The sequence below is a fragment of the Mastomys coucha genome, unplaced genomic scaffold, assembly GCF_008632895.1.
Source record: "Mastomys coucha isolate ucsf_1 unplaced genomic scaffold, UCSF_Mcou_1 pScaffold23, whole genome shotgun sequence".
NCBI lineage: Eukaryota > Metazoa > Chordata > Mammalia > Rodentia > Muridae > Mastomys > Mastomys coucha.
Window position 1 is genome coordinate 106,135,877 of NW_022196906.1, and position 24,937 is coordinate 106,160,813.

General features: G+C 42.5%; 1 protein-coding gene across 44 annotated transcripts in view; it reads right to left on the bottom strand.

Annotated features, from left to right (window-relative positions):
* Arpp21 (cAMP regulated phosphoprotein 21) overlaps positions 1-24,937 on the bottom strand; it is a 169,237-nt gene that overhangs the window by 107,315 nt on the left and 36,985 nt on the right. For 41 of the 44 annotated variants that reach the window (XR_004111857.1, XR_004111856.1, XR_004111855.1 and 38 more), the window contains exons 2-9: positions 14,743-14,919; positions 12,804-12,966; positions 11,730-11,771; positions 10,862-10,951; positions 6,362-6,506; positions 5,003-5,081; positions 4,280-4,339; positions 3,439-3,579 (exon numbers count right to left, since the gene is read on the bottom strand). Coding sequence is in view for 39 of the 44 variants with exons in the window: in XM_031345527.1 (XP_031201387.1) it covers positions 3,439-3,579; positions 4,280-4,339; positions 5,003-5,081; positions 6,362-6,506; positions 10,862-10,951; positions 11,730-11,771; positions 12,804-12,929 (683 nt within the window). In the remaining 5 variants the exon portion in view is untranslated. Of the gene's footprint in view, positions 1-3,438; positions 3,580-4,279; positions 4,340-5,002; positions 5,082-6,361; positions 6,507-7,392; positions 10,178-10,861; positions 10,952-11,729; positions 11,772-12,803; positions 12,967-14,742; positions 14,920-15,004; positions 15,638-24,937 lie in introns of those variants that run through there. The other 3 variants (XM_031345512.1, XM_031345509.1, XM_031345547.1) reach the window with 3 other exon arrangements.

Genomic DNA, 24,937 nt, shown 5'->3' on the forward strand with positions numbered 1-24,937 from the left:
TATATATATATATAAAATAAAAAAAAATTGTGTTTCCTCCCTCAACTTTATAGTTCAATTCCATACTCCATCCAAAGAGTTCATATTCTGGACCTGTTCTCCTAAGCCACAGTGACATTTAAAATGCATATATCTCAAGGATTTGCATGGGAGCTGCAGAAACCTGAACACATTGGAGAGGTGCTCCTCAAACGCACCACTTACAGTAGACCGTGGGAGGAATTCTCATCCCAGTTCTCTCCCTTCTGTGGGCCAATATATTTCAATCCAACAATATATAGAAATTAGCCTGGTTCCTGTTGATTATCAATTGCTCTGGTGAGGCAACCCTTCACATTTGCAGAGAATACAGATTCCCCACGCCATCCCCAAATACATGGTAATTGAAACCTTCGAGGCACCTAGATCTTAATGATCCATTTCTACCTTCAGATCCAAATGCCCTGGCAGTAGACAACTGTAACATCCATACATTCTCATGAAATAACAGTCATTGCCTGTACTGCTAACATGATCCACGTCTTGAAAACCGCAATATGCTACTCTTTGAAAGAGCCTTTATTTCATCCTCTTTCCTTCTTGCTCCCTTTTCAGAGAGGTAGAAGTTTACCCTCATATTCTACCACTGGCACCTTCGCCCGCTAAGAGCCATTGATTGGACAGAGGGTGAGCAACACGGTGGTTGGGATGGAGAAAGAGAGCTTCATGCTCCAGTTAATGCCTAGAAAGTCCGCAGCTTACGTGTTAGGCATGGCAACCAGTGGAAAGATGATAAAGGGTGGTAGGGAAGATGGGGTGATCAGATTGGATTTGGTGTTGGCACCGAAGCAGTCACTACCTTCACGGGGTGCTGTCTGTCTGTGCTCACTGTACACTCTCCTGAGTGTAAACATATGCAGTCTTTTTTTTTTTTTTTAACAATGCTCAGGAAAATGGAAAGCCGGGGGCTGACAAGACAGTGCACACAGGTTCAGCTCCCCAAATTTATGCTGGGCAGCTCACAACTGCCTGTAAGTTTAGATATAGAGAGATTTGATGCACTTCTGATCCCTATGGACAACTGCATTCATATGGCTCATACAGACAGATATGCCATATGCATGCACTAAAACTTTCTAAATATGACCAAAGTTTGTGCTCCTCTGGAAGGGAAGAGGTTTAGCAATGGGACTTCTGTTAGTCAGACTAGGCAAACCTTAAAGACAGATCACATTCTACTATGGTGCTGGAGAGTCTGAAGGAAACACAAGAATCTATAGGAGAGTTCAGAAGTTTCTAGAATCACAGGCGGGTCCTAATGTGCTCTGACCCTGTAAGAAATGTTACTAACCCAGTAAAGAAATTGAATTTGAAAATTCAAATTGTATATAAATTTAGCTAGGTTAAAATTTACTTTAAATGGAGCTACTACAGTGTAAGAGGCAGCTTCATGGGTAAGTCTAAACTTCTGTCAAGAGTATTCACAGAGACATAATATCACCATCAGCTAGTGCATAAACGTGAACTCATATCCATGACTGTGAGCCTGTAAAGACATTGGAACTACTAACAAACCTACTATCTACTATCTACGAGTTGTAAAGCTATCAGGCTCAATCTGCACTAGCTATGCACAGATCCACATTTCCCATGACCTCAGAGTGCAACACAAAGAACCAGTTAAAAACAGAAGTCAATTCCTTCCCTGCTTTGTTCTCAGGGCGTCTTTCCCTGCTGTAAGGCACCTGCAAGCCACAAGAAAAACTGGAACAGAGTGTAAAAACTAATAAACAATAATACACCAAAAACCAGCTGGGTGTGTTCGAGGGAGAACAAAAATGTGGCGGATTAAAGAAGAGTGACCTTTAATTTCCAGGACAGTCAAGACAGGAGGAGGCAGTGTCAACAATCAGATCGAGTGGAAAGCTGGTAAATTTTGAGATGTGTTTTGCCAGCACAGAAGAATACAACTGCGGGACCCAATAATTCTGAAGCTTCAAGAGCTCTTAAACATTATCCACTTCAAACTGTTCTACAGATATATAAGCAATTTGAAACTTGGGAGGAAAAAAAAAAGTGAAGCCCTACAGTGTCCCGAGATAATAGCCACTCTTGGTCTAGACTTCTTACTGGGTGCTCCTCCCCCTAACTGCCTCTGTGCCTCTGCTCAGGCTGATCTCCCAAGAGATAAAGAGCCTGGGGGCCACCCCCCTTGCTGTAACCTTCTGGGAGCAGAAAAGAAAGCCTGTTTTAATCATGACAGTTCCATTCAACGCGAAAATGCCTGCACTAACACTCTGACACAAAGACCACGTGATCGCCGAATACCCCAAAGGAAAGAACATTATTTTTTTTAAAGGATGATCTACTGTTTTTTTGAGGGTGCCACACCTTTTGTTAAAGAAGTGGCTTGAGCTCTGTTTGAAAGGTACAGGGGTTCAAAGCAGACAATTACAGGTGTCAAGGCAAATGAAGTTTCCTAGGAGGATGTTCTTGATGACTCAGAGCAGACAGGAAAAAGATTTGAAGATGAAAGACAGTGATTATCTTGAGGAAAAACCAAGTATTGTCTTCTAAGGGCTAAAACTTAGATATCTGGCAAGCTCAGACCTCTGTCTTAGGAGTGAGAAAACCAAGATGGCAAATAAGGACTGCAGCAGGCTGGGGTACCTAGTCCGTATGCCAGGACTGAGAAGCAAGGCTTCTTTCTGTTCCTGTTCTGAGCTTTCTGCAAAGCATATGTCACCGTGGCTTAGAGTTAGAAAAGAGGAAATGAAATGTGTCTGTGTGTCACAGCTTTATCAATTCTATCCTTGATCTATTCCTCCTCCCCTAAGCCATCCCCTCCTGCCCTACTCTCCCTTCATCCATCTTCTCTCCTCTTCTTTTTGACAGAATCATAGTGCGTATGTAGGGCTATTTTTAAAGTCCTGATCTTCTTGCCTCAATCTCCAGAGCACGGCACGCAGGCATGTGCCGTCACGGCTGCCTCTGCAGAGAGAGTTTATTTGCTTGCTCGCTTACTTACTTAAGATTTACCCATTTGATGCATTGGGAATCTAAGAAACTTTGTGTGTGCCATCCATGTCCTCTACCACTGAGCTACACTACCAGGCCAGTGCCCGTTGTTTTTATTTGAATGCTCTTTTGAAGTGAAGCCACCCACCGTCTTTTGTGTAATTTCATGGAATGCTAATAGAATAAAATTAGGAGCTTGTAAAAAACAAACAAACAAACAAACAACAGAAACAAGTTGATTTTATTGCCTGGGGTTTACAAATTTCCCTGGTTCTCATTTGGTCTTGTACGGATCCCTGACACCCCACTGCTACTAGGACAGAAAGTTAACCAGCTCCGCACATATTCAGTGTCACATACTTCCCAAGGAATAGTGTGCTCTTATAAACCAATCCCTGATAGAAAAAGAGAACACTAAACAGGCACAATGTTGGGACTTACATTCTGGTGCTGCTGGTCTTGTTGATGATGACAGATTTTCCAGTTTGATCCACGTTGTGGTCCAATCCGAAGTACGCTGCCACCCGATGGACCAGCATCCTCTGATAGGATGACATCTGGGGGAACTTTTTATAGTGGTTACTGGAACAGAGAGTTACAGAGGTAAAATGAGCATCTTCATTTCGTGCCTGTAGTATATCTTACAGGGATTTACATGCCACCATCTCCTTTTATCCAGAAACACTTGGCATCTTTCATGTCGACACCACCTGGCGTCTTCTCGGGCAGACAAATCTCTACCATCCTAGATTTATTGATCAAGCTGCAGTAGGCATTGCTGTTTCTCAGCCGCATGTTCATTTTGTCTGTTGCAAAGTGTTCTGGGTTAGTTCAGGATACCTTATCAACAGAGGCAGGCAGGGGACAGGCTCCATGACATAATAGAGATTGCAGATATCTATCTGGACATGTGTCATTACCCAGTTTACACCAAATGCAGCACAATTATTTCTAGGCATAACTGACTGCAGCCAGCTGGAGCCCATTAAAAAACTATAATAAAAATAAAAAGGGTCCCTTCTTGTTACAGCTCCTCCATGTAAATTAGTGAGGGCTAAACGGCCCCCCTGTTTATGGCTATTTTGCCAGGAATTTAACAGGCAAGATCACATATGATCGAAGCAATGACCACTCCAAAATCCAGTGACCTCTCCATTGAATATACCAAGAACCATATGAACTGACGTTTTATTTATCTACAGCTCTCTATGGAATGAGTCATTAACTCAGACACTGAGCTAAGACATGTCATCGAATTAGCTAGCATTGCCGTTGAACATACTTGCTGTCAGCAATGAAATCAATCATTTCCTGTTCCATTTTCAAGAGTATCATCCTGTCCCTGTAAAATAAATGTTCAAAGGAAAAGTTTCATGTACTTTTAGTTTCCAAAGAGCAAATACAGTTTATCAAATTCAACGGGGAAACAGAGCAGACCTCCATCTAATTCATCTTCCGACTGCGTTGACTCCTTGGTTTGCATGCTATGACTTTGAACTCAGACTTTCATTTTCCTCTCAATCCTTAAGTATTTGGTGGTGTTAAATGTCATCATTTGAATGCTAATCATGACATGCAAATTTTTGTATGATTAAAAATACAACCAACAAAGACTTGAAGTCGAAAGGAACTGGAAAGAAACCAAGCTGGAGTATTAAGTACACATGGCTCTGTGCCTGCACCCAGGTACCATGGACTGATGTAATAAACATCATTTCATTCTCTCCTTTTTACTTCAATAGGTCCCTGGCATCAGCAAAGCAAAGTTGGTACACTCTCATACGGGGAGGGCTATGGAACTCTTCAGGCTAGCCATCCACAAGGAGATACAAACTAGCAACAGAGAGGACCAAGTTCAGGAGAGACATCAAGGAAGTCAGCTGGTTTTTGTACTTGCTTTCTTAGAAGTATTTTCTGACTAATCATTTCGTAATATTCTATCTGAACACCCCTTCCCCACACACCCCAACATCACCAAAAGGCCTGCTTCACAGTTTAAATTTACCTGGAATTGTTCTTCAGCGTGTTAATTAGAAACTCATGTAAGTCTATGCCTGTAGAATCTGTATATTCTTGGCTGCAATCTGAAACAAAGAGCAGGAGGTAGTTGAGTTGCCGGGATGGATGATGGGAACATGTGGTTGGACAGGATTTAAAAACCTTCTGGTTTCCTTCCAGCTCAGGGAAATCTCAAAGGAAGTTACAAGGGTGAAAATACTTGCAAGCAAGGATCGTAACATCAGAAATGAGACCCTGGAGTTGAGACCTTGACTGTGGAAGAGCCTGGTGTCAGAGGAGGGGAAGCGAGCTCGCTACTGGTGGTGGAGTGTGTTCTATGCTGTAAACCAGTGGGGAACTGCCTCCGCATGACAGCTACATCCAACCCACAGAGACCTCAAGAGCTTGTGATCCCATGACAACCCTTTTTTTAAAAAAATTAAAACAGGACAGTTTTTAAAAAATGAAGGTTCTATTATAAAACTATCTAAATATTAATCATGGCAAGATATAAATGTTCTCAAGTCTTTCTGATCTCCTGGTCCTGGATAAATTCAGGTCTATACAGCCACTTTAGAAATGTTAAGTTCTTTTGTCTTACACTCCTCAAGCTTGGGGGTTTCATCCAGACAGAACTGTTCCAAGCAGGACGATGTTTACAGAGCATAAAGGTTAAGAGTGGCTCCCATCCCTAGGCTGCTTGGATTCCTAGAGTGGTCCTCACCCCAACTCTCCATTCCAGCTTGCCTTCTTTCTACTTTGTGCAATTAGAGGTACATCCACAGTCTAAAAGTTCCGGACTGTAGGCCTGTAGTTTTTAGGAGGAATGGCTCATTTCCAAATAGAAATGTGATTTTTGTTTTCAAATGAAACAACATACAGCGGTGGTCGGATGCAGAGACCCTAAGGTGCCAGGGCTTCTACTGACCTCCACTCCCATGTGGCTTATTAAGAGGAGGTGCTAAGACCCTTGCTGCCTGTCTTTTAAGATAAGGGTGAGATCGAAAATAGAAAGCTGTGTATCACCATTGTGCGCCAATCCAAGTCAGTTGTCAATGAACTTGAATGCAAGAACCGATTTCAATTCCCTCTTTCTCCCCAGCTTGTCACTGAGAACAGGAGATTCAAATGGGAATTCAAAGAAATAAGTGATTCTAAAAATAACCTCTCTAGCTATACAAATAAGGGTGCAGGAACAAAAAGAGAGTCAAAGTCGCTATTTTTTTTTTCTCTTACATGTACAGGGGCACTTGGAAAATTAGGTGCAGAGTGCCCGGGGCTGTAAACACTGGTGTCAGTTTGCAATGTCTCCTGGCTATGGGTGTGCCCACTTTAAGCAAGGTAAGGAAATGTTTTTCAGATTCACCTTTTGATAACATTCTGATCTTGGGTCTCTCAGAGAGTTTCTCTCTGTTCTTATCCTTTTCTTTCTCTCTCTCAGAATCATCCTTCCTAGATTTATCCTCCTCTTGCAGGCTGGGGAAACTGGAAAGCTGTAAGTGAATTGATTCCTGTTGGGGAAAAAAATAATAATAATTTAGGGCCAGAAGTAATCATCTCTGCCTGGCTTCCATTTCACACAGAGGTTGCTAGGTATTGAAAAATGAGACGTTGGTATGGATTCCTATTTCTTAAGTGGTTAAAAAAAAAATTAAGCCTGTCAGGAAAAAAATGAATACTTGCCCTTTATGGTGAACTGAAATCCAGAAGTCAATGGGAGGTCAGAAGACACATCTAGTATTAAACTTTGCCTCATGAATATTAACTTTAATCAAACTAAACTCCTGTAGATCACAACTCTTATTTTCTCTACAGGTTTATTTTTAAATGTGTAGTGGGGTGGGGATCATTTTATCTGCTCATATTGGAGCCACTGTCATGTCTTAAAAAGGCTCCTCCAGTTCTCTTCTAGAGCTCCTTATAAGGAGAAACATGTTCACAGACAGACAGGTTCCAAGAGTCAGAATTATAGTTAGAACTGAAAGCACCCAACAGCCAATTTACAGTAGAGCTCCTACCATGGAACCAGGCCATGAAGGATACCCTACACATGGGAAATTGAACCCTGTAACTGCTGGAATCTTAGATCTGGGGTCATAGGGCTTGTTTACAAATGTCATTAATATTTTGTTATAAATCAGAGTCACAAAAAGGCAGTGCCTTTTGGAAAATGTGGTGACTCCTGCTATGTTTTCATAAGTTATCTATAAATCTATGTTTAGGTAAATGTAGTTAATTCTTCCCCAAACACATTCTCCTATGCTGCTTCTTGATACAGAACACAGTGTCGAACTACATCTAAATTGCTAATCATTCTTTTTTTTTTTTTTCCTGGAAACTGATCTGCGTATATTGATTGACATGCAGTAAACATTACTTTGATTGCACATTTGCTTCTTTGGAGCAGAATGCACCACATGTTTTGTTTGGATTTTTTTTTTTTAGTTTCTGCAAAGTTTTTGCCAGTTGGAGTCATGATGGCTTAGGGAAGTTGCAGTTGGCTTTGTGTATGTGTTATATGAGAAATTACTCAATGACACTCACTGCTTCATGGTGTTGGGCCGGGGTTGGGTCATGTTTCCAATGAGGAGGGACCCTCATTGGAAATGATAGCTGAAGGGAAGTTGCCATAGTGGTGAAAGAAAACTTAAAAAAAAACAAAAAACAAAAAACAAAAAAACAAAAAATAAAAAAACCAAAACCCCCAAACCAAAAAAACCTATCCAACTTCCACAATACGGAAGATGAGATAAAACATGCTGTCATTCATAAATTCTTAACTAAGTTGGGTTTTCCGACTCCTGGGAGATTATTTTGGGGCAAGGGGTAGACATATACAAGATAGACAAATCAGACTGAAATTCTCTTGTAGTCATTCTTCATGTGGCTAGGGATAGAGAACTGTTGCAGTCAGTAAGGGCTCAAGGAGGGAGCTAGGGGCTCGAGCTTGCTTTCACTTTCTCAGGACATCACTAAGACATTTCCAGCTGAGATGGTATCTGAGGAACAGCCAGGCTATCGGTGGACTCATAGAGAAGTGGTGGGCACGTGGGTCATGAGAGAATGGTTCCATTTCTTCTTCAAAACTGTAAGAACCATCCAGCCCTCTCTAAGTTGGAATCTAAAAAATTCACCACCACAGTGGCAATAAATCCTATACACAAAAACAGAAGCCAAAGACATCCACTGTAGACGAATGTACAAATTGCTGCTGTGCGTTCACAAATTCTATACTCAGGTTTAAAAAAATACATTTCTACACATAAATATACAGTCTGGTGTAGAAAGAATACACAAAAAGTGCTGTAGAATTGGTAAAAAACAATCTGTTATTTTTAAATATTTTTTATTGATACGCTCAATATTAAAATACAAGTGTTAATAAATACATTGGTACAGGATAAGTTTATACCCAACAACAGTAAAAGAATGATTCAAGTTGCAGTAACACACTGGTCAGTAAATATTATAACATTAGAAAAAAACACGCTTCCTTTACTCAAAGACAGACTGAACCATCAGGTGTGGGTCTGAGATCAAATAACACAGGGAACAAGAGAGCTTTTCCCACATAGGAAAATGAAGGCAGTTTTCCAAATACTGTGAATATACAAACATGGGGGAAGCAATACATTCCATGTACTGTATACTTCTCTGGGAGTCAGTCCACACATTTTCTAAGTGTTCAATGTTATCTAGTGAAGGCATTGCGTATAAATTCTAAGATCAGGTGACTTGCTTGTATATGTGTCTGTTGGTTTTCTGCCAACGCCCTATTCCCACCACTCTTTGGCTAGTCCACAGAAAGCTTGAGGGGCCTAATTCTCTGCTCCAACATGAATCCCGTTTTCTGGGTTCAGAACCAGCAGGAACAAAGCACCGTTTGCACCCACTGTGTGGAGGTACCCACTAGACCTGCCTCTGAAATGGGTGCTATGATACGGATGACTCTTACCAAGACTCCTGTGCCTTTGTCAAGAGAGACAAAGAGCAAGTGAAATCTACAGAGGCTGGCCTCCTCTGCCTGGCATGAGGAGTGAGGAACAACTGGGCCCTTACTTCTCCCAGAACCCGGCACTCTACAGGGTTTCACATAAGTCAGATGCTGTACGTCACAAGCCATCCGTCCACATTGATAGTACAAGGCATGGGATTCACATCATTCCACCTTTTCCGTCTCCGTTAAAAATAGAAGCACACATAAAATGCTGAAGGAGAGCCACACGTTTCTCAGAGCCCAAGTTTTAAAAGGGGGTAGGCGGCTGTCTATGACACACAGTAATGGCTAGTGATTGCGAGCTAGCTGTCTCGTCTCTGCCTTTCCTCATGAATGGCGTGTGAAGCAGAGGAGACTAGTAAAGAAAACACTCTTAGGACAAAACTCTATAAGGAATTTATTATTATTATTATTATTATTATTATTATTATTATTATTATTATTATTTTGGGTCTTTTTAAAGAAAGCGCTCTCCATGTTCTCTGTGTCTGTAAAGAGAATTTAGAGGATCTCAATTAAAGTGGAAAGGGGGGAGGGGAGAATGAAAGAAAAGCCAAAGAAATCCAGACAAAAATTAATGATTTTGTAATCAATTTTCCTCCCCTTGGGCTCAGACAGATCATTTTGCCTTTTGTCTTGGCTGTCTTTGACCTCTGAGAAAAATAAGCAAAATTTCAGCATCAAGACTATATTTTCCATAAGCAAATAAACATAGTAGTTTAAAAGAAAAAAAAAAGATAGTTACAAAGAGGATGTGAAGGGCCTTGGGATTTTAAGTTTTGGGGGTCAAAGAGAAGGGCGGAGATGTGTAGCAGCTGGTTAGTATCAAATTCGCTACCAGTTCTGATGCTTTTCTAGACCATTTTTGCAGTAGTCAAAAAAAAAAAATCCCGAAGCACATTATGGCATTTCTCCACAGTTCAGGGTGCTTCGACACTACCCCTTCCTCCGTCTCCTAGGAGCCAACAGTGGTGTTTTATTTATAGGCAAGTTCATTTGGGGAGCTGAGAGGTAAGCTGTCTCCATAAGGACAGGATGCTTGGGGTGTATTTGGTTCAGCCTTATCAAGAGAGAGCCTTGGTGGACATCCAGCACTACCGTGCTTACTGGATTTTTTTTTTTTTTTAAATTAAGTTTTAATCTAAATTCTTTTGAGTTCCTTTCCATTTGCAGTTCTCAGAGAGTCTGGAAAAAAACAAATGCAATATCCTGTGATATACATTTAAATTAGTTGTGGGGGATATTGGGAGTGTGGGGGTGTATGTGTGTGGGGGTGGTTATTTGCATATCTGTGGGAGGTGCATCTGGGAATACAAGTTCCTGTGCATGTGGATGGAGTCTGACTCTGACGTCAGTCTCAGCTGTTTCTCCTCAGTTGCTATCTGCCATTATTATTTATTTATTTATTATTTATTTATTTATTTTTGAGACAGTCTCTCCCAGGAACCTGGGGCTCACTAGTTAAGCCTTGAGCTGACTGGCCCTTGGAACCCAGCAATCTGTCTGTCTGTCTGTCTTTATTTCCCCGGTGCTGAGATTACAACTCTATGCACCATGTTCAGGTTTTGAGTGAGTCCCGGGGCTCAAACATAGGCCCAACTGCTTGTGCAGCAAGCAGTTAACTTGCTAAGTTATGTTCCCAGCCCCAAACTTCTAAACTATGCAGAATGTCTCGTAAATGGGAGGAAGCAAGAAAATGCTCTTTCTTCAATTCCTGTTTTCTCCCGCAAAACATCGTTTAATGTCCAATTAGTGGTTGGCCATGCACGCAGAGATGAAGTCATGCAATCCCATCTAATACCAGGTTTATACCTGATCATGCACACAGAGATGTAGTCATGCAATCCCTTCTAGTGCCAGCTTTTATACCTGATCCTGGTGACTTTCCCCTCCAGATCTAGCTGAAGACTCTTCGCAGACAGCAAGACTTCTGGTCAGCTTCCCTTTGCCTGCCCCTGACTGGGGATGGGATGAAATGAAGGAGGACAAAAAAGAAAAAAATCACAGACAGCAAGATTTCTGGTCAGCTACCCTTTGCCTGTCCCTGACTGGGGATTGAGATTAAGGAGGACAAAAGAAAAAAGAAAAAAAAAAGGCAGAAAACATTCTCAAGACTGTCAAAGAACGGCAATCACATTTGCATGAATATTCCCAAATTGGTTCTCAGTCCAGGACCTAATGTGCTACATGGTTTTGGGGGCAAAGGGTAAAGAGAAATATCAGAGAGCCAATGCTAAGCATAAAAACTCATGCAACAGTTTTTAACAATCTTGACTCCTGCATAAAGGGTGAATGAATGTCATTTCTTGAAAAATATCACAAGAAACCCCTGACAGGACGAATTCCCATTAAAACTAAATTAGGAGAGGGTTCTTCGACAAAGGAGGCATTCCAAGCAGTGAGCAACACTGCCTATGTATTTCCAGGTAGAGATCACTTGAAAGATAGAAATGCCTGCTCTAAATTTTTAGCAAACAAGAGAAAACCTCCCATGGATGTGGTTTGGGTAACGCACCACTGAACCTCCTTCTGTAGATAGGAACACTTATGGACCTTCAGACTCTGAGCAAGAAGCAGCGCCATGAGGACAGGAGGTGAGCATGGCAGCTGACTTGTAATGGGACAGCCAGCACCCATGCCAGCCTCTGAAACAGGGGCGCATCTTCAGCTCTGATGGGAAATGTACTGTTTATTCTAACTGTGGTGCAGGCTCCCCCGGGATCCTGAAGATCCTTACCTTGGATTTTCTCCTCTCTTGGTTCTGAGCCGCCAGTCGCCGCTGCATGGCAGAAGCAGAAACAGAAAGAGAAACAGAACAAAAATAAAACAAAAAAAAACAAAAAATCAAAACAGTAAACCAGAAAGAGATAGAGAGAAAGACAGAGGGGGTGGGGAGAGAAAATAAAGGGGAAGATGGCATTATCATTGATAATGGAGATAGCTTTGGTGGAAGCAAAGATATTGTGACCACTAGGAAGGACCCCCTCCTGGCCTAAGTCCCAACACTGTCACTTTTAGTCCTTTGTCCTTCTCGCAAACACGGAAAAAAGAGGCAGCCTGGCAAGCTTCTGATCGCTATGTGGTCACTGGCTTTTGATAAGGCTGGCTCACAGAAAAAGCTAACACATTTGTGAATTGGTTGAATGAAAATCTATAACGTTTACACATTCAGTTTGCCTTCTCTGGACCAACATCTTTTCTCCTTGTACATCGCTGTGTATTTAATCCTGCCTCTCTCTCCCCTGCTTCTCCCCAGCTGTTTCCAGGTCCCACTCTCTCCCCACAATCCTTTGGTGTTCTGACTCTTCCCCTGGGGACTCCTGAGCTTCAGTTTGCCTGAAAATAAGATTTGAACCTTAGCATGTCTATGATGAATAGGATACAGGGCTTTGACATGTGTGAGCCGTGTCTCCATCTTTCCATGTGATAAGGAATCTGTGTCAAGACCTCAAGAGCCTAAAGCCACATCTGTAAAGTCCTTACACACACAGCGTGAGGTGGTCTAGTAAGGAGTACTGGGCTCCTATAATATACAAATGCAGTAATTAAATATGCTCCTTGGATGATTTTATTGTTCATTTCTAAAGGCATTTAATGGCAACATTCAAAAAGAAAAAAGGTTCTCGTCATAATGCAATAAAACTTAAATCAAGAAAGAAGAAGAAAGAAAAAAGAAAAAGGAAAAAAAAGCCTAACCAATTGGGGGACGATTCCTAAAGTTGGTCTCCTAATCCCTTATCAACCAAATCCCTAGTGCAGTCTCCGATACACCCTAGAGGTTGAAGGCCAAGGACGGATCCTTGTAGCTCACCTGCAGTTCCAGCTTCTCCTCCTCATCCAGACTTTCCGACTTGAGGATGCCATTTTCTGGGGCAGACTCTGGCTCTGTCCGCCCTTCTTCCAGGATGGTTGGGGTCAGTTCTCCTTGCTCAGACATATTCTCCCAGATCCAAATTAAGACGAGGTTTTAGACCCTAAAAGGTTACAGTGTCAGAAAACAATGTCAGTGCAGGGAAGGCTTTCCAGTGATTCAGGAGCTTTCTCATGCCCCCTCCCCCTGTGAATTCACATCCAGAGGTGCAGCCCCGAATCCCTACCAAGGACTTGAACACACTCCAGAGGACAGAGCGAGACTAAAAACCGAGCTGCAAATGCACACACGGGAGGCAGGTGCGCCACCTCAGCCTCAGCCCATCCACGCACACATCAGCACATGTGCGTACACCTTCTGTCAAAATGAGTCAACTCGTCTTAAGTGAGGCACACAGCTCCCACCCGTGTTAGGACCCACATCCCGCTACAGAGTGAGAGAAGAAAATGGTGACGGTTTCCCAGTGCTTCAACAGGTGACCCCCAACTTCCGAGTCGAGAGGTCCTACCGATGGCAAGGCGGCACCTCAGATATAACTCAGAAAATTATTTTTAAGTTGCAACCATGGAAACACCTCCCCCAGCACCCAGCAACATGGAATACTGTGCACTGTGATCAGGGACAAAACTCAGATGGAAAGGTTATGATTTCGGTATAAACATGGGATCTATGTCTGGTCACGAGCCTTCCAGGGTCAGCACATTCAGGATTCCAACTACCAGTTAACAAAAGCAGCAGCAGCAGCAGCCAAGCCATGGCTTCCTGCCTGGTACCCTGTGCTGCACCCGTGCTGTGTGAGCTCTGGAGAGGCAGCCTGACAGGCAGTACTAAGGACAGATGCTGCTGCCTCCCTGCCACTCCACACTCAAAACACACTGCCCTACAGACAGGAAGTGGCTTTTTAGACTTCAATTCCTTATTGTTCCTGCCCCACCCCCACCCCCCACCCCTTTTAACCTCCTTAAAAACCTCTGGCACTCCTTTCCCTCTGCTGTGGTCACAGATCCCTTAGCATTCACTTCTTTATTTCCTGTTTATGTAGGGAAGACAGAAGACGGAGGGAGGAAAGAGGAGAAACTCAGAGGCAGAGAAGGAAGAAAGGAAAAGAGCCATTAAGGAGAGAGGGATAGGGGACTGGAGCAGCTGCACCTTAGAAGGTCCTTTCTCTCACAAGCTTCCCCACCACTCGCTGTCCCATCCTGGTCATTACAGTGGCCTCTGACAGGGTAAGGTCTCTGTGTGTTTGTGGTCTCTGTGAGTGCGGCAGCATTCATTCCCAGGTACTAGTTTAGGAACTTTATTCTCTGCTGGAAGTAGCAATCACGGAACAAATCGACACCATAGCCAACTCAATTTTGGATTTGCTAAAACCCACTGTGCCAGGACAGAGGGCCTGTAACAAAAATCTTACAAGAACACCAACCTATTCGGCAGAGGATTATGGGATTGGAGAAGGAATGGTTTTCCTGAAGGAGGCAGAGGTTTGAGTTGGTGAATTTGCTGCTTTTAAGTGTGGGGAGGTTTTAAGATCTGCTGCCTCTGAGCAAAGGTCTTCGAACTGGGCTTTACCCAGCAGGCGTAGGTTAACAAAACAAAAGTTGTATCCTCCCAGGTTGCTTTCCCTCTGCAGTGGGCAGGGTGAGGACACAAAGAACTTCTGTTGCCCTATCTCAATTTTCAGAGTGCTTCAGTTAAAACCAAACAACAACAACAACAAAGACCAACCGGACGATAATTAAACAGAGTGAGCAAACTGAGCTCTCATACCCGAGACAGACAGGTCCTGACTCTCAGGGTTGAGCTCTGCATGACAGGCATGGTCGTGAAAGAAGAATGTCGGTGAGGTCCAGAGGAGAGGCAGCCCCCCAAATGCTTTTACCTTCAGTACAGAATTCCAGCTGTTGATCTGGACGAATGACTGGCGGCTTCTGTCTTTCTGCTCTGGGAGAATCCACGCAAGTGATCAGAGGTAACTGCCGTCCCATGTCCCCATTAGCAGTCCAGAATGTCCATCTCCAGACGGTTTCCTTACACAGCTTGACACATGGTCGACAACCTGAAAAAAGAAGAACAGAAAATCATTGTGGCAACCGTTGTGGCCATCCGGAGAAGCATGCAGTAAGTAAGACTGAGTTTCTAACACTAATGACCAGCTTCCAGCAAATCTCGCTCCCAGCTCGCTCCAGCTCCACCTGTCCCAAGCTGCCGGCTTCTTCTCCAATGAAGGCTACAGCCGGCTGTTCAAGTCAGAGCGGCACCCACGCAAGGAGCTAAAATTAACAACTGAATTATGCACCGAAGATTACTCACTTCAATTTTAACCTTTTTTAGTGAAATCTCGCACTTTGTATTAAAAACACACACAAGTTTGTGTGTTTGCTTCAATAAGAATCAGTCACCTACATGCCAAAGATTTGTCTCTTTTATTTCTAAATCAAAGCCTTTGTCCAAATTATAGGTGGATGGGATATGCTCTAAATCTACGTCGATGAGTCTTTTGTGAGAGATACCTTTGTGCAGTGTGTATGTACAGGTTTGGATTTAATGAGGCCTTGTCTATAAAGTTTGAAAGAGAGAGAAGACAGCAGACAACTTTCACACTGGCTTAGCCAGTAGAGCACCTTTCACTTCTCAGACAGTGTACAAAGCAACCCTAATATCCCTGCTTCACAATGAACAATCTCTCCACATCCCTCCTTCCTTCCCCGCAGGGACAACTCTGCCAGCTGAGCATTCCGTGTGACAGCAAAGAATTGCTGTCGCAGCAAGCAACAGATTGGCACACTCCAAGCCCCTTGCAAACAATCCACACTCTAACGTACACTTTCTCTTCTCGAAACTCCTACAGGAGCAGATACACAGACAGCTTGGATGCAAACAGAGTCGGGATCCTGATAGCGTTTGCCAAAAGCAAACCCAAACTCTCAGCCTCCGGGGGGTGGGGGGCACAGCCATTGACCGCAGCAGACACACCTCTTGGATCCTATCGCCTGAGAGAACACTAGCTACATGTAACTACTGCTCCAAAGGCAGGAAACCCTTTCTCTTTTACCATTCCCTCCCTACTAGCCTAGATGGGCATGGCTGATTCCTTTCAGTTTTGGCAGTAGCTCTGTTAATAGCAGATTGGATTACAAAGCCATTTTTTGTGCAGTGGAAAACAACTGTTGAAAATACAACCATGAATCCCATCAATAATTTCTGATTTATTCATCTTTTATGCTGACAGACAACCTGGTTTAAAAATGTACACCTTTTGTTAGAAACCACATAGCTACTGGGATAGGCAAACACACATCTCAGACAAAATGGATCATGGAGTGAGAGTCATTTTTATTTTTCTATTCTGGCTCCTTGTACCATTGGCTACCACGGTAGATGTCCAATTTTAATTAAATTTTTAAAAAAAATTAAGAAAGGATTGATGTAGCCTGCATGGCTAAATGAGCTCTCCGGTAAGATAAAGTTACCAAGTGGCCTTCTGTACTGTTTTCTTTTTCCCAAGGTGAATGAAGTTATTGTGAATTTTTACAAGCCTTTGTATCATTTTCTTTCCCTCACAGTTGCGCAGGAGCATTTAATCCAGAAAGCGAGTGACAATGGAGTTTCAAATTGAAGCCTCAGATACATAGCCTGGCTTCAGTAGGAGGATGTAAGATTATATATATATATATATATATATATATATATATATATATATATTCCCCAGAAGACAGAACAAACTCATATTCACGTAACTACCCAAGTGCTAACAGCCTGGATCTGTGTGTGTGCGTAATTACCAGGACATGTTTTGAAATAGAACTGAACTCTAAAGTCAGCGAGGTATTATTCTTACATGGCTGAATCATGAAGTCATCATCTTTCCGAAGATACAGGAGAATGTGGGCATATGGGAGTGAGCAGAGAGGAGCATATGGATCGCAAATATTTTTGTAACTGATTAAAATTGTTCTCTTTGCTGAGGAAGCCATGCCAGGAACCAGCCCTACACCAGCTTTCTGCTCGCCAAAAGAACCCCACTCCTGCACTGCCATTTCATGCGGATCGGGTCCAAGTTCTCTCATTTTTTATCAAGAACCAAGTTATATTTAATGAGTGTGTTTTTCTTGGCAAAATTTCGTTAATAAATTTGGTCATCCAATTTTAATTTATGTAATAAAAGCCCAGAACGGGAGAAACTTTTATTATATAATCTATGTAGTCTATATAACACACAAAAGACAAAGTTGCTGGGGTTCTTTTATGGACATTATTATTATTTTACGTTCAATAACTTGTAGGTACATGTGTGCGTATGGATTTGCATGTGCCACAGCACCCAAGTGGCAATCAGAGGGCAGCTTGATGTTCCTTCCTTCCACCATGTGTGACCTGGGGACCGAACTCAGGTCGTCAGGATTGCCATGGGTACCTTTATCAACTGAGCCATCTCAGAGCCCCAGAAATATTACTTCAGTCATGAATTTGGAAGGATGCCTTAGGAGAACCTATCAGGGTAAAGAACCTACAGAAAACTAATACAGTGAGCGCTCTTAACTATTTTATAGAGAGGATATCAAATAAAACGATGACATTTCACATGATCTTAATGCCGCTTTCTATGTCCTAACCTTGCTTTAGAATAGAAATGATAGTAATTAGGATTGTGAGAAGGAGAGGAAGGAAATGTTACTCAGAGCATATGTGCACCCTGCCTTTGTTCCCACCAAGAACCTGCACACGCGTCCTATTGCATGTATCTATGTGTTACATACCCTAACCACTGTGGAGTCATGTAGCATCTGATTCAGATTTCAGTAGGCTCTTCCTTTTTCTGTCTAAATGGGAGATTCAAGGTGGATTCTGTCTGCAAGTCTAGATGCTCACTTCATTAGTCACCCCTTCACAATATGTGAGAAGTTAGCACACCGATGCTAAATTTGTACAAATGTTTTATGGCAAGACAACACAGTCAGATGACACTCATCGGGGACAACTGAGTGGTTTCTCCCATGAGTAAGACAGCACAGTCAGATGTCACTCATCAGGACAACTGAATGGTTTCTCCCCTTGGCAGAAGGTTCCCAGTCTGCAAAGGAAAATTACTTGCATTTTGAAAAGACAGTAGTGATTTGTTGGTTTCCTGTGTAAAGTAGAAATACAGACAAGCTAAAATACTATTCAGTCCCCAAAGACTCAATTGGCTGAAGTTCCTAAAGGATTTTTAGCATCTCAAAGTAAGTTTAAAGAAGGCTAAATTTTGGAACGGAAAGCCCTTGATAAAACCGAGGGTAGCAATGGCAAGGCACAAGCTCTGCATACATTAGTAACTTCAGCGAGTCTGGAATCTTCTTAAGGTTGAACAAACAAAAGGTGTGAATTTTTTTTTTTTTTTTTTTGTGAAGCGAAACATAGAAATACTTTAAGATAATTGTTTGCATACAAATCAGAAAAACTGACAAGAAAACATTTTGGAAAGTAAACTTAGGAGGCACCTGTACATCTAAGAAAATAAATGTTCACAAATTCTAGGAAACTGAAATATTCTACCAATATCCTTTTCTGCAAGAATTTATTTTACTTTTTACACAAACCTAGTTTTTAATTAAGTTTTTTTCATACAACAACATCATATGTATAGGTCTGTGTCCATGGATGGCTGTGTGCACCTGACAGGTAAAAAAGTGGATGGTGAAGCCTTGGGGACTAAAATGTAGCCCTGTGACAGGGCAAATAAATGTTGAAAAAGCAGGGGAGATCTTTGGTCAGTGAAAACATCCAGGGGAGAAAAGTTCAGTATGCAGAGCACCTTCACATAAACAAGCTGTTTCCAAGCTTCCACTATGTCCAAAGAATCTATGAGACATGACATTCAGGTCAAATAAGGCAACTCCCCTTGGAAATTTTATTCTGTTCCTTTCAGAATATGATATGGGTAAACAATAAGCAAGTTGCTATACATCCCAAAAGATCAAAGGCAGAATATGTAAGCTCTAGAGAGAAAGCTGGCATGCTGCCTTTCAAAGTTTCCTCAGGTATCTCGATGACAAACCTGTACAAACCAGTTGTGTGATGTAACCTGCTCTGACTGGTATTTGACTTGTAAATTACGTCAGCCCCGTTACCTTAGCCATTCTATCATGGTAAGGAAGGCTTTTCCATGTCTCAATGCAATGTGGATACTGATGAGAGAGACTGATCTGCCACGATCAGTGTACCAGTTTTGTGTGTGCTATGTTGGTCAGTTTGCTGTTGCTGCTGCTGCTGCTACTGTTGTTGTTGTTGTCAATTTGATACAAGCTAGAGTCACCTGGGAATGGGGGGTGTCAACTGGGAAATTGTCATCAGATAGATGGGCCTGTAGGCAAGTCTGTGGGAACGTTTTCTTGATTAATAATTGACCCAGCCCACTATAGGCAATGCCACCCTAGGCAGGTGGTCCTGAACGAATTGCATAAGAAAGCAAATGGAGCAAGCCAGTTTTACACACAGAAAAGCCTGCAAGCAAAGTTGTTCTGCTTCTGCTCCTCCCTCCACGTTCCTGCCTTGAGCATATGCCCTAACTTTTACTGATGATGGACTGTGTACTGGCCGGTTTTGGTTTTGTGTGTCAACTTGACACAAGCTGGAGTCATCAGAGAGGAAAGAGCCTCTGTTGAGGAAATGCCTCCATGAGATCCAGCTGTGGGGCATTTTCTCAATTAGTGATCAATGGGAGAGGGCCCAGCCCACGATGGGTGGTACCACCCCTGACCTGTTCTATTAAGGATGCAAGCCATGTGGTAAAGCGAGCCAGTAGGCAGTACCCTCCATGGCCTCTGCATCAGCTCCTGCCTCCAGGTTCCTGCCCTGTCGAGCTCCTGCCCTGACTTCCTCTGGTGCTGAACAGCAAGGGGGATTTTGTAAGCTCATTAAACCCTTTTTTCTCCAACGAGCTTCTTGGTCATGGTAGGTGTGTTGTTGCCTAGTCTCTTATCACAACAATAGAGAGCAAGTTAGAGTGTGCTCTTGCCCATCATGGGGGGATGGGCACTACTTCTGATAAAAGACAGCTCTGCAATTCCATTCTCCCCCAAATGGGGTAGACAGTTGACTGTGAGGAATGGCAGTTAGAGTAAGCTGGGGGCAAAACAGCTGTTTGTCTGCTTGCTTACATCTCTGACCCAGTATTTTATATTTTTTTGTTTTAATTTCAGTTAAAGGGGGTTATTAGACCCAATTTATTGAAAGGAACTGGACTCTGACAGCAGTGAGCCTGAGTTCAGTTTGACTGACAGACCATTGTCTAGTCCAAAATTTATTCAAATGGCCTCAACTTCCGTACTGGTTACTCCAGGTTGTTCATTTTTTCCTTTGTTTATATGTCTATGTTAAAGTAGAGACAACGGCATCTGTGTTGACATCAGAGAATCAGCACTCAACTTCAATCTTGTTGGTTCTGGGAATCAAACTGAGGTCACCAGATGAGGCAGCAAGCACCTTTATGAGCCGAGCCATATCACCTCCACTACCTTGTACTTATAACATTCAATGAAGAGTATAAGCAGAGTGTATCCATAGATGCACTGGTCCATTGATTTCCAAGCAAGTATAAACTTTAAAAGACTACAGAATTCAGAGAGCAACAAAACCACTGCAAAGCACATCTAACAGACATCAAATCCAGAGGCTTAGACAGGACCCTCCACCATACTGTAACAAAGCTGAGCTAACGTCAATCATTTTGCCTGGGATGTCAGAGATCTTGTCAATCACCCTTGTTCCTATACTGCTGGCTGCCATAGCAATGTAAGCTGTATTTACCCAATCAAAACAATTCATTCACTGGACATGACGATCAGGTATGTTCACTGGGTCACTCTGTTCTACCTCGTAAGCAGGCTACTCAGTATCGCATGGACACTTGCAGCTCAACTCCTGATAATAGCATTCTCTTCCATTATTTTGGTCCCAAGCTCACGAGCATAGTTGGATCAAAGACTTTGCCCTGTCTTTCTCTGACAGCCCTGAAAGCCGTATATCCCAGGCATCCAAATACCCTAAGCCATCTTCCTACTTTGCCTCTTCCACATCCAGAGCTCACACCATCTTCCATGTCTCTCTTTCTCTGTGTCTTCCTGTCTCTCTCTCTCTGTGTCTGTGGTATACATACAGTATATGTGCTCCATGTATGCCCACATATAATGAGTAGATGGACATGCCTATGTATGTGTGGAAACCAGAATAGAATACCTGGAATCACATTCTATCTCTCTCCACTCTTATTCTCTTGAGACAGTGTCTCCCACTGAACTTGGAGCCAGGCTAGCGGCCAGCAAGCCCCCGCAATATTCCACTCTCTGCCTCTCACAGCACTGGGATTACAGGGTGAACCTGGACCACATACAGCTATTTAAGTGGGTGCTGGGACTTTAAACTCAGGTCATCGTGTTTACATAACAAACACTCTTATGCAATAAGCCATCTCTTGAGCCCCAACATGCAGGAAATTATATGTCTACCTGATATCCAGATAAAACAGGCTTAGGGGTTTCAGGAAGACATGCTCACCTTTTAAAAGTAAACATTAATCAGAATCCATATTGGCAGGCCATATGCACCATCTAGAGATGATTACCAACCTAATCTTAAAGCAAAATTCTAGGACCTCAGGTTTTGGTGGCACCCTATTCTTCTATGTAAACATAAAACCAATTTCCTAAAAATATATCGAATATTACCACATAACCTTTCTGAAATATACACGTATATGTATATATGTATTAAACAGTTATGTATTCAGGTTGCATCTGAATATATCTTGAGTTTTCTGACTCAGTTTCACAGTACAGTGATCTACACTGATGGGTTTCAATCTTCCTAACACTTTGACCCTCGTGTTGCCGTGTCCCCAACCATAAAACTATTTTTGTTTCTACTTCATTACTGTAATTTTGCTACTGTCATGAATCATAATGTAAATATTTTTGGTGGCAGAGGTTGCCAAAAGGGGTTGTGACCCCCTGGTTGAGAACCACTGTCCTAAACTAACCATCAATCATCTTAGAATCGGAAGGAATGATGGTGACCAGAAGTGACAATCCTGCATAGTTCATAGAACTAAGTTCAGATCTAGCTTGTATTTAAAATAAATTCCTTAGATAGAGGCTAAGACAAAAACTTTTTTTTCTATTTCTTATATTGGAGATACTTTGTCTTGGAGCAAAGATTTATTATAAAAATTTATGTCTTTCATCCTACCTTAAAGGGTTCAAAATATGAAATTCATCATCACAAAGAGGAAAGACATTTTAAAAGGAATATTAATTTTAACAATCATCAGCATATTTGACATGAACTCTTTTCTCCTGCATTCCTACAAGAAGTACAAAAAGCACGTGCCACTTCAGAACAATGAAGTCTGGTCCATGTGATGTAGTTCTGGATGCCAGAGTGGGAGCTTAGCATTTGCAGCATTAAAAAGAAGAAAGAGAGAGAGACTTCTACAACATGAGCAAAGTCAAGAAAACCACAGTGAGCTGATATTTGCTAGGGTTTTGCAATGACCCCAGTCCTGATTAGAAGACAGAGAACTCTATTAGCACGAAGTCTTGATTTTGCTACAGCAATGCTTAGCATTCTGTCTCACAGATGAACAGATCCCGTCTCAGCATCGCATTTGCAGAATTAGTACCAGCAAAGGCATCTTTGCTACATATCATAGTCTCCAGCCCCAAGGCATAGGTAATGAACTTTCCCCAGTAGTGTGGAAATGGAAGGGCATCTTCCTGAATTGAAGAGAATCCATGTGGATCTAAAGCAGTTGTTGTCAACCTCCTTAATGCTGTGACCCTTTAATACAAGTTCTTCATGTTGTGGTGACACTCCCTCAACCATAATATTATTGCAATGCTACTTCATCACAGTCATTTTGCTAGTTCTGCATCTTAACATAGATATCTGATATGCAGGATTTCTGCTATGTGAACCCCAAAGAGGTTGTGACCTACCAGTTGAGAACCACTTTCTAAAGGGTTCTCTCTCTCTTTCTCTCTCTCTCTCTCTCTCTCTCTCTCTCTCTCTCTCTCTCTCTCTATCTCGTTATAGAAGTTCCCATGGTAGAGATGGGCACCATTCTAGAGCAGGAAGGGAAAGAGCAGAGACAGATGTGGCATTCTACAAGGAGCGCCTAAAACTTCTGTACATACAAAGGGGCTTTCTAGTCACAGAGGCTTCTCTGGACTAAGTTTTGTATTAGAATCTTGAAAGTTAATCAAAAGACGTTTTATTTATTATGTGTATGCACGTGTGTGTGTGTGTGTGTGTGTGTGTGCAAGACCCACGTAGACATCTTTGAGTCCTCTCCACCTCATTCATTCAGGCAGTGTCTCTCATTCAAAGTGAGAGCTCACCTTTGTGGCTAGCCAGACTAGCTTAGATTAGGGGGCTTGCTCTGTCTCTGCCCCCTGAGGACTGGAATTGCAAAGGGACCAGGATATCCACCTGGTATCAACATGGGTTCTCACAATTGGAACTCTTGTCCTCATGTTTGCATGAGCCACAGAGCCATCTTCCCAGACAGATAGAATATTGTTTGCAAACAGGCCAGTCTCTGCACCAGCAGGACAAGCACCTTTGATTAAGTGTTTATAACGTGATCGATTGAGGCTGAGCTTCACAGTTGCTTAATTTATCCTCACATCAACCCCATCTATTTTTGTCAGCCTCCGTGCAGAAAATAACCCGTGTTGCTTGCCTTATCTCCTTAGTGTTAATCCAAATGACTTGATGACCCATTACCCTGTGGATCCCTCTGGGGCCCCAATATGATCACCCTGTAGCAAATCTCAGAATCTGAACCAAGGCACTGAATCCCTCTCATTCCACCGTTATGTAAGATGACAGTCACAGATTTGTACCAGCCTTGTCCACCTCTATACTAACCCCGATGCCAGGAACAGCGCCTGGCACGGGTAAGTATTAGCTCGCTTAGTAAATGGAGCAAGGCTCCAAGTTTCCGGCAGCATAGTCAGTGATGGACAGGCTGCTTGGACCGTGTTTGGGCTTCCCACACCTGAAAGTGAGGACTGCTGGTCACTCTCAGACGCCCGAGAAGCAACTCAATGAGTTTAACTAATAATAATTGCTAGAAGGCGCTCAGGGGCAAATCCATGGCATGCTTCTGGATCTGTGGATGCATGATCTGAAAACCTCCGTAGTACTGGACACTGTGTTAAAAGAGAATTGAAATGCATTTCTTAAGAACCCACTATGTGGGACATTCCATGGCCCTGGAATAGGATACCAGAAGAAGGAAGAGATGGTACATACTTGAAGGGGCCACTGAACAAATAAAAAAGCAACCTGTAGGTCTGAAGCAAATAAGACATGGGCAATCATAAACCTTTTCCTTCTCTCTGTGAAATTTTCCCCTTTTCTCTACATCACGCAATACAATATTGCCTAAAATTCCACATTGATAACAGTATATTCTTGGTCGTTAAAATGCATAAGTCATTGTATTAAAATCAACATATTTTCTAGAAATAAGTATTCGTAAATCATAGTAAAACATATTAACAATTACTACTTCTCATTCTGTAAGACATTCGGTAAGAAGGTGCAATTTGAAATTCAGTATACATGGATGTACTTGGCATTGAGTGGTTTTGTTTATTTAACTTTGTTCTAATGGACAGTACCATTGGGCTGGAAATTTGCTGCAACAGAGTTAAAGCTCTATAGACCTACTCAGATGGTGGCTGCAGGAGAATCACAGTGGAGCTAGCTCAAAATAGCCATGGAGATACTAAAGAAAAAAAAAGGTTCAGTTCAAGATCCTGAGTTCTGGCAAAAAAAAGGTTAGGGGATGCTGTATCTGACCTTTCTGCCTGGCCTAGGAGACAGCTGGCTAGGAGGGGCCTGTGCCTTCAGAGGCGACTGTCATGTCAACATTCTGGTGGGACACAGGCACATATTATAAATGCAGATACACAGAAGAATGTCTCTAAGTCCTTTTTCTACATCATTAAGAAGTTTGCTTGTGCCGGGCAGTGGTGGCACACGCCTTTAATCCCAACACTTGAGAGGCAGAGGCAGGCGGATTTCTGAGT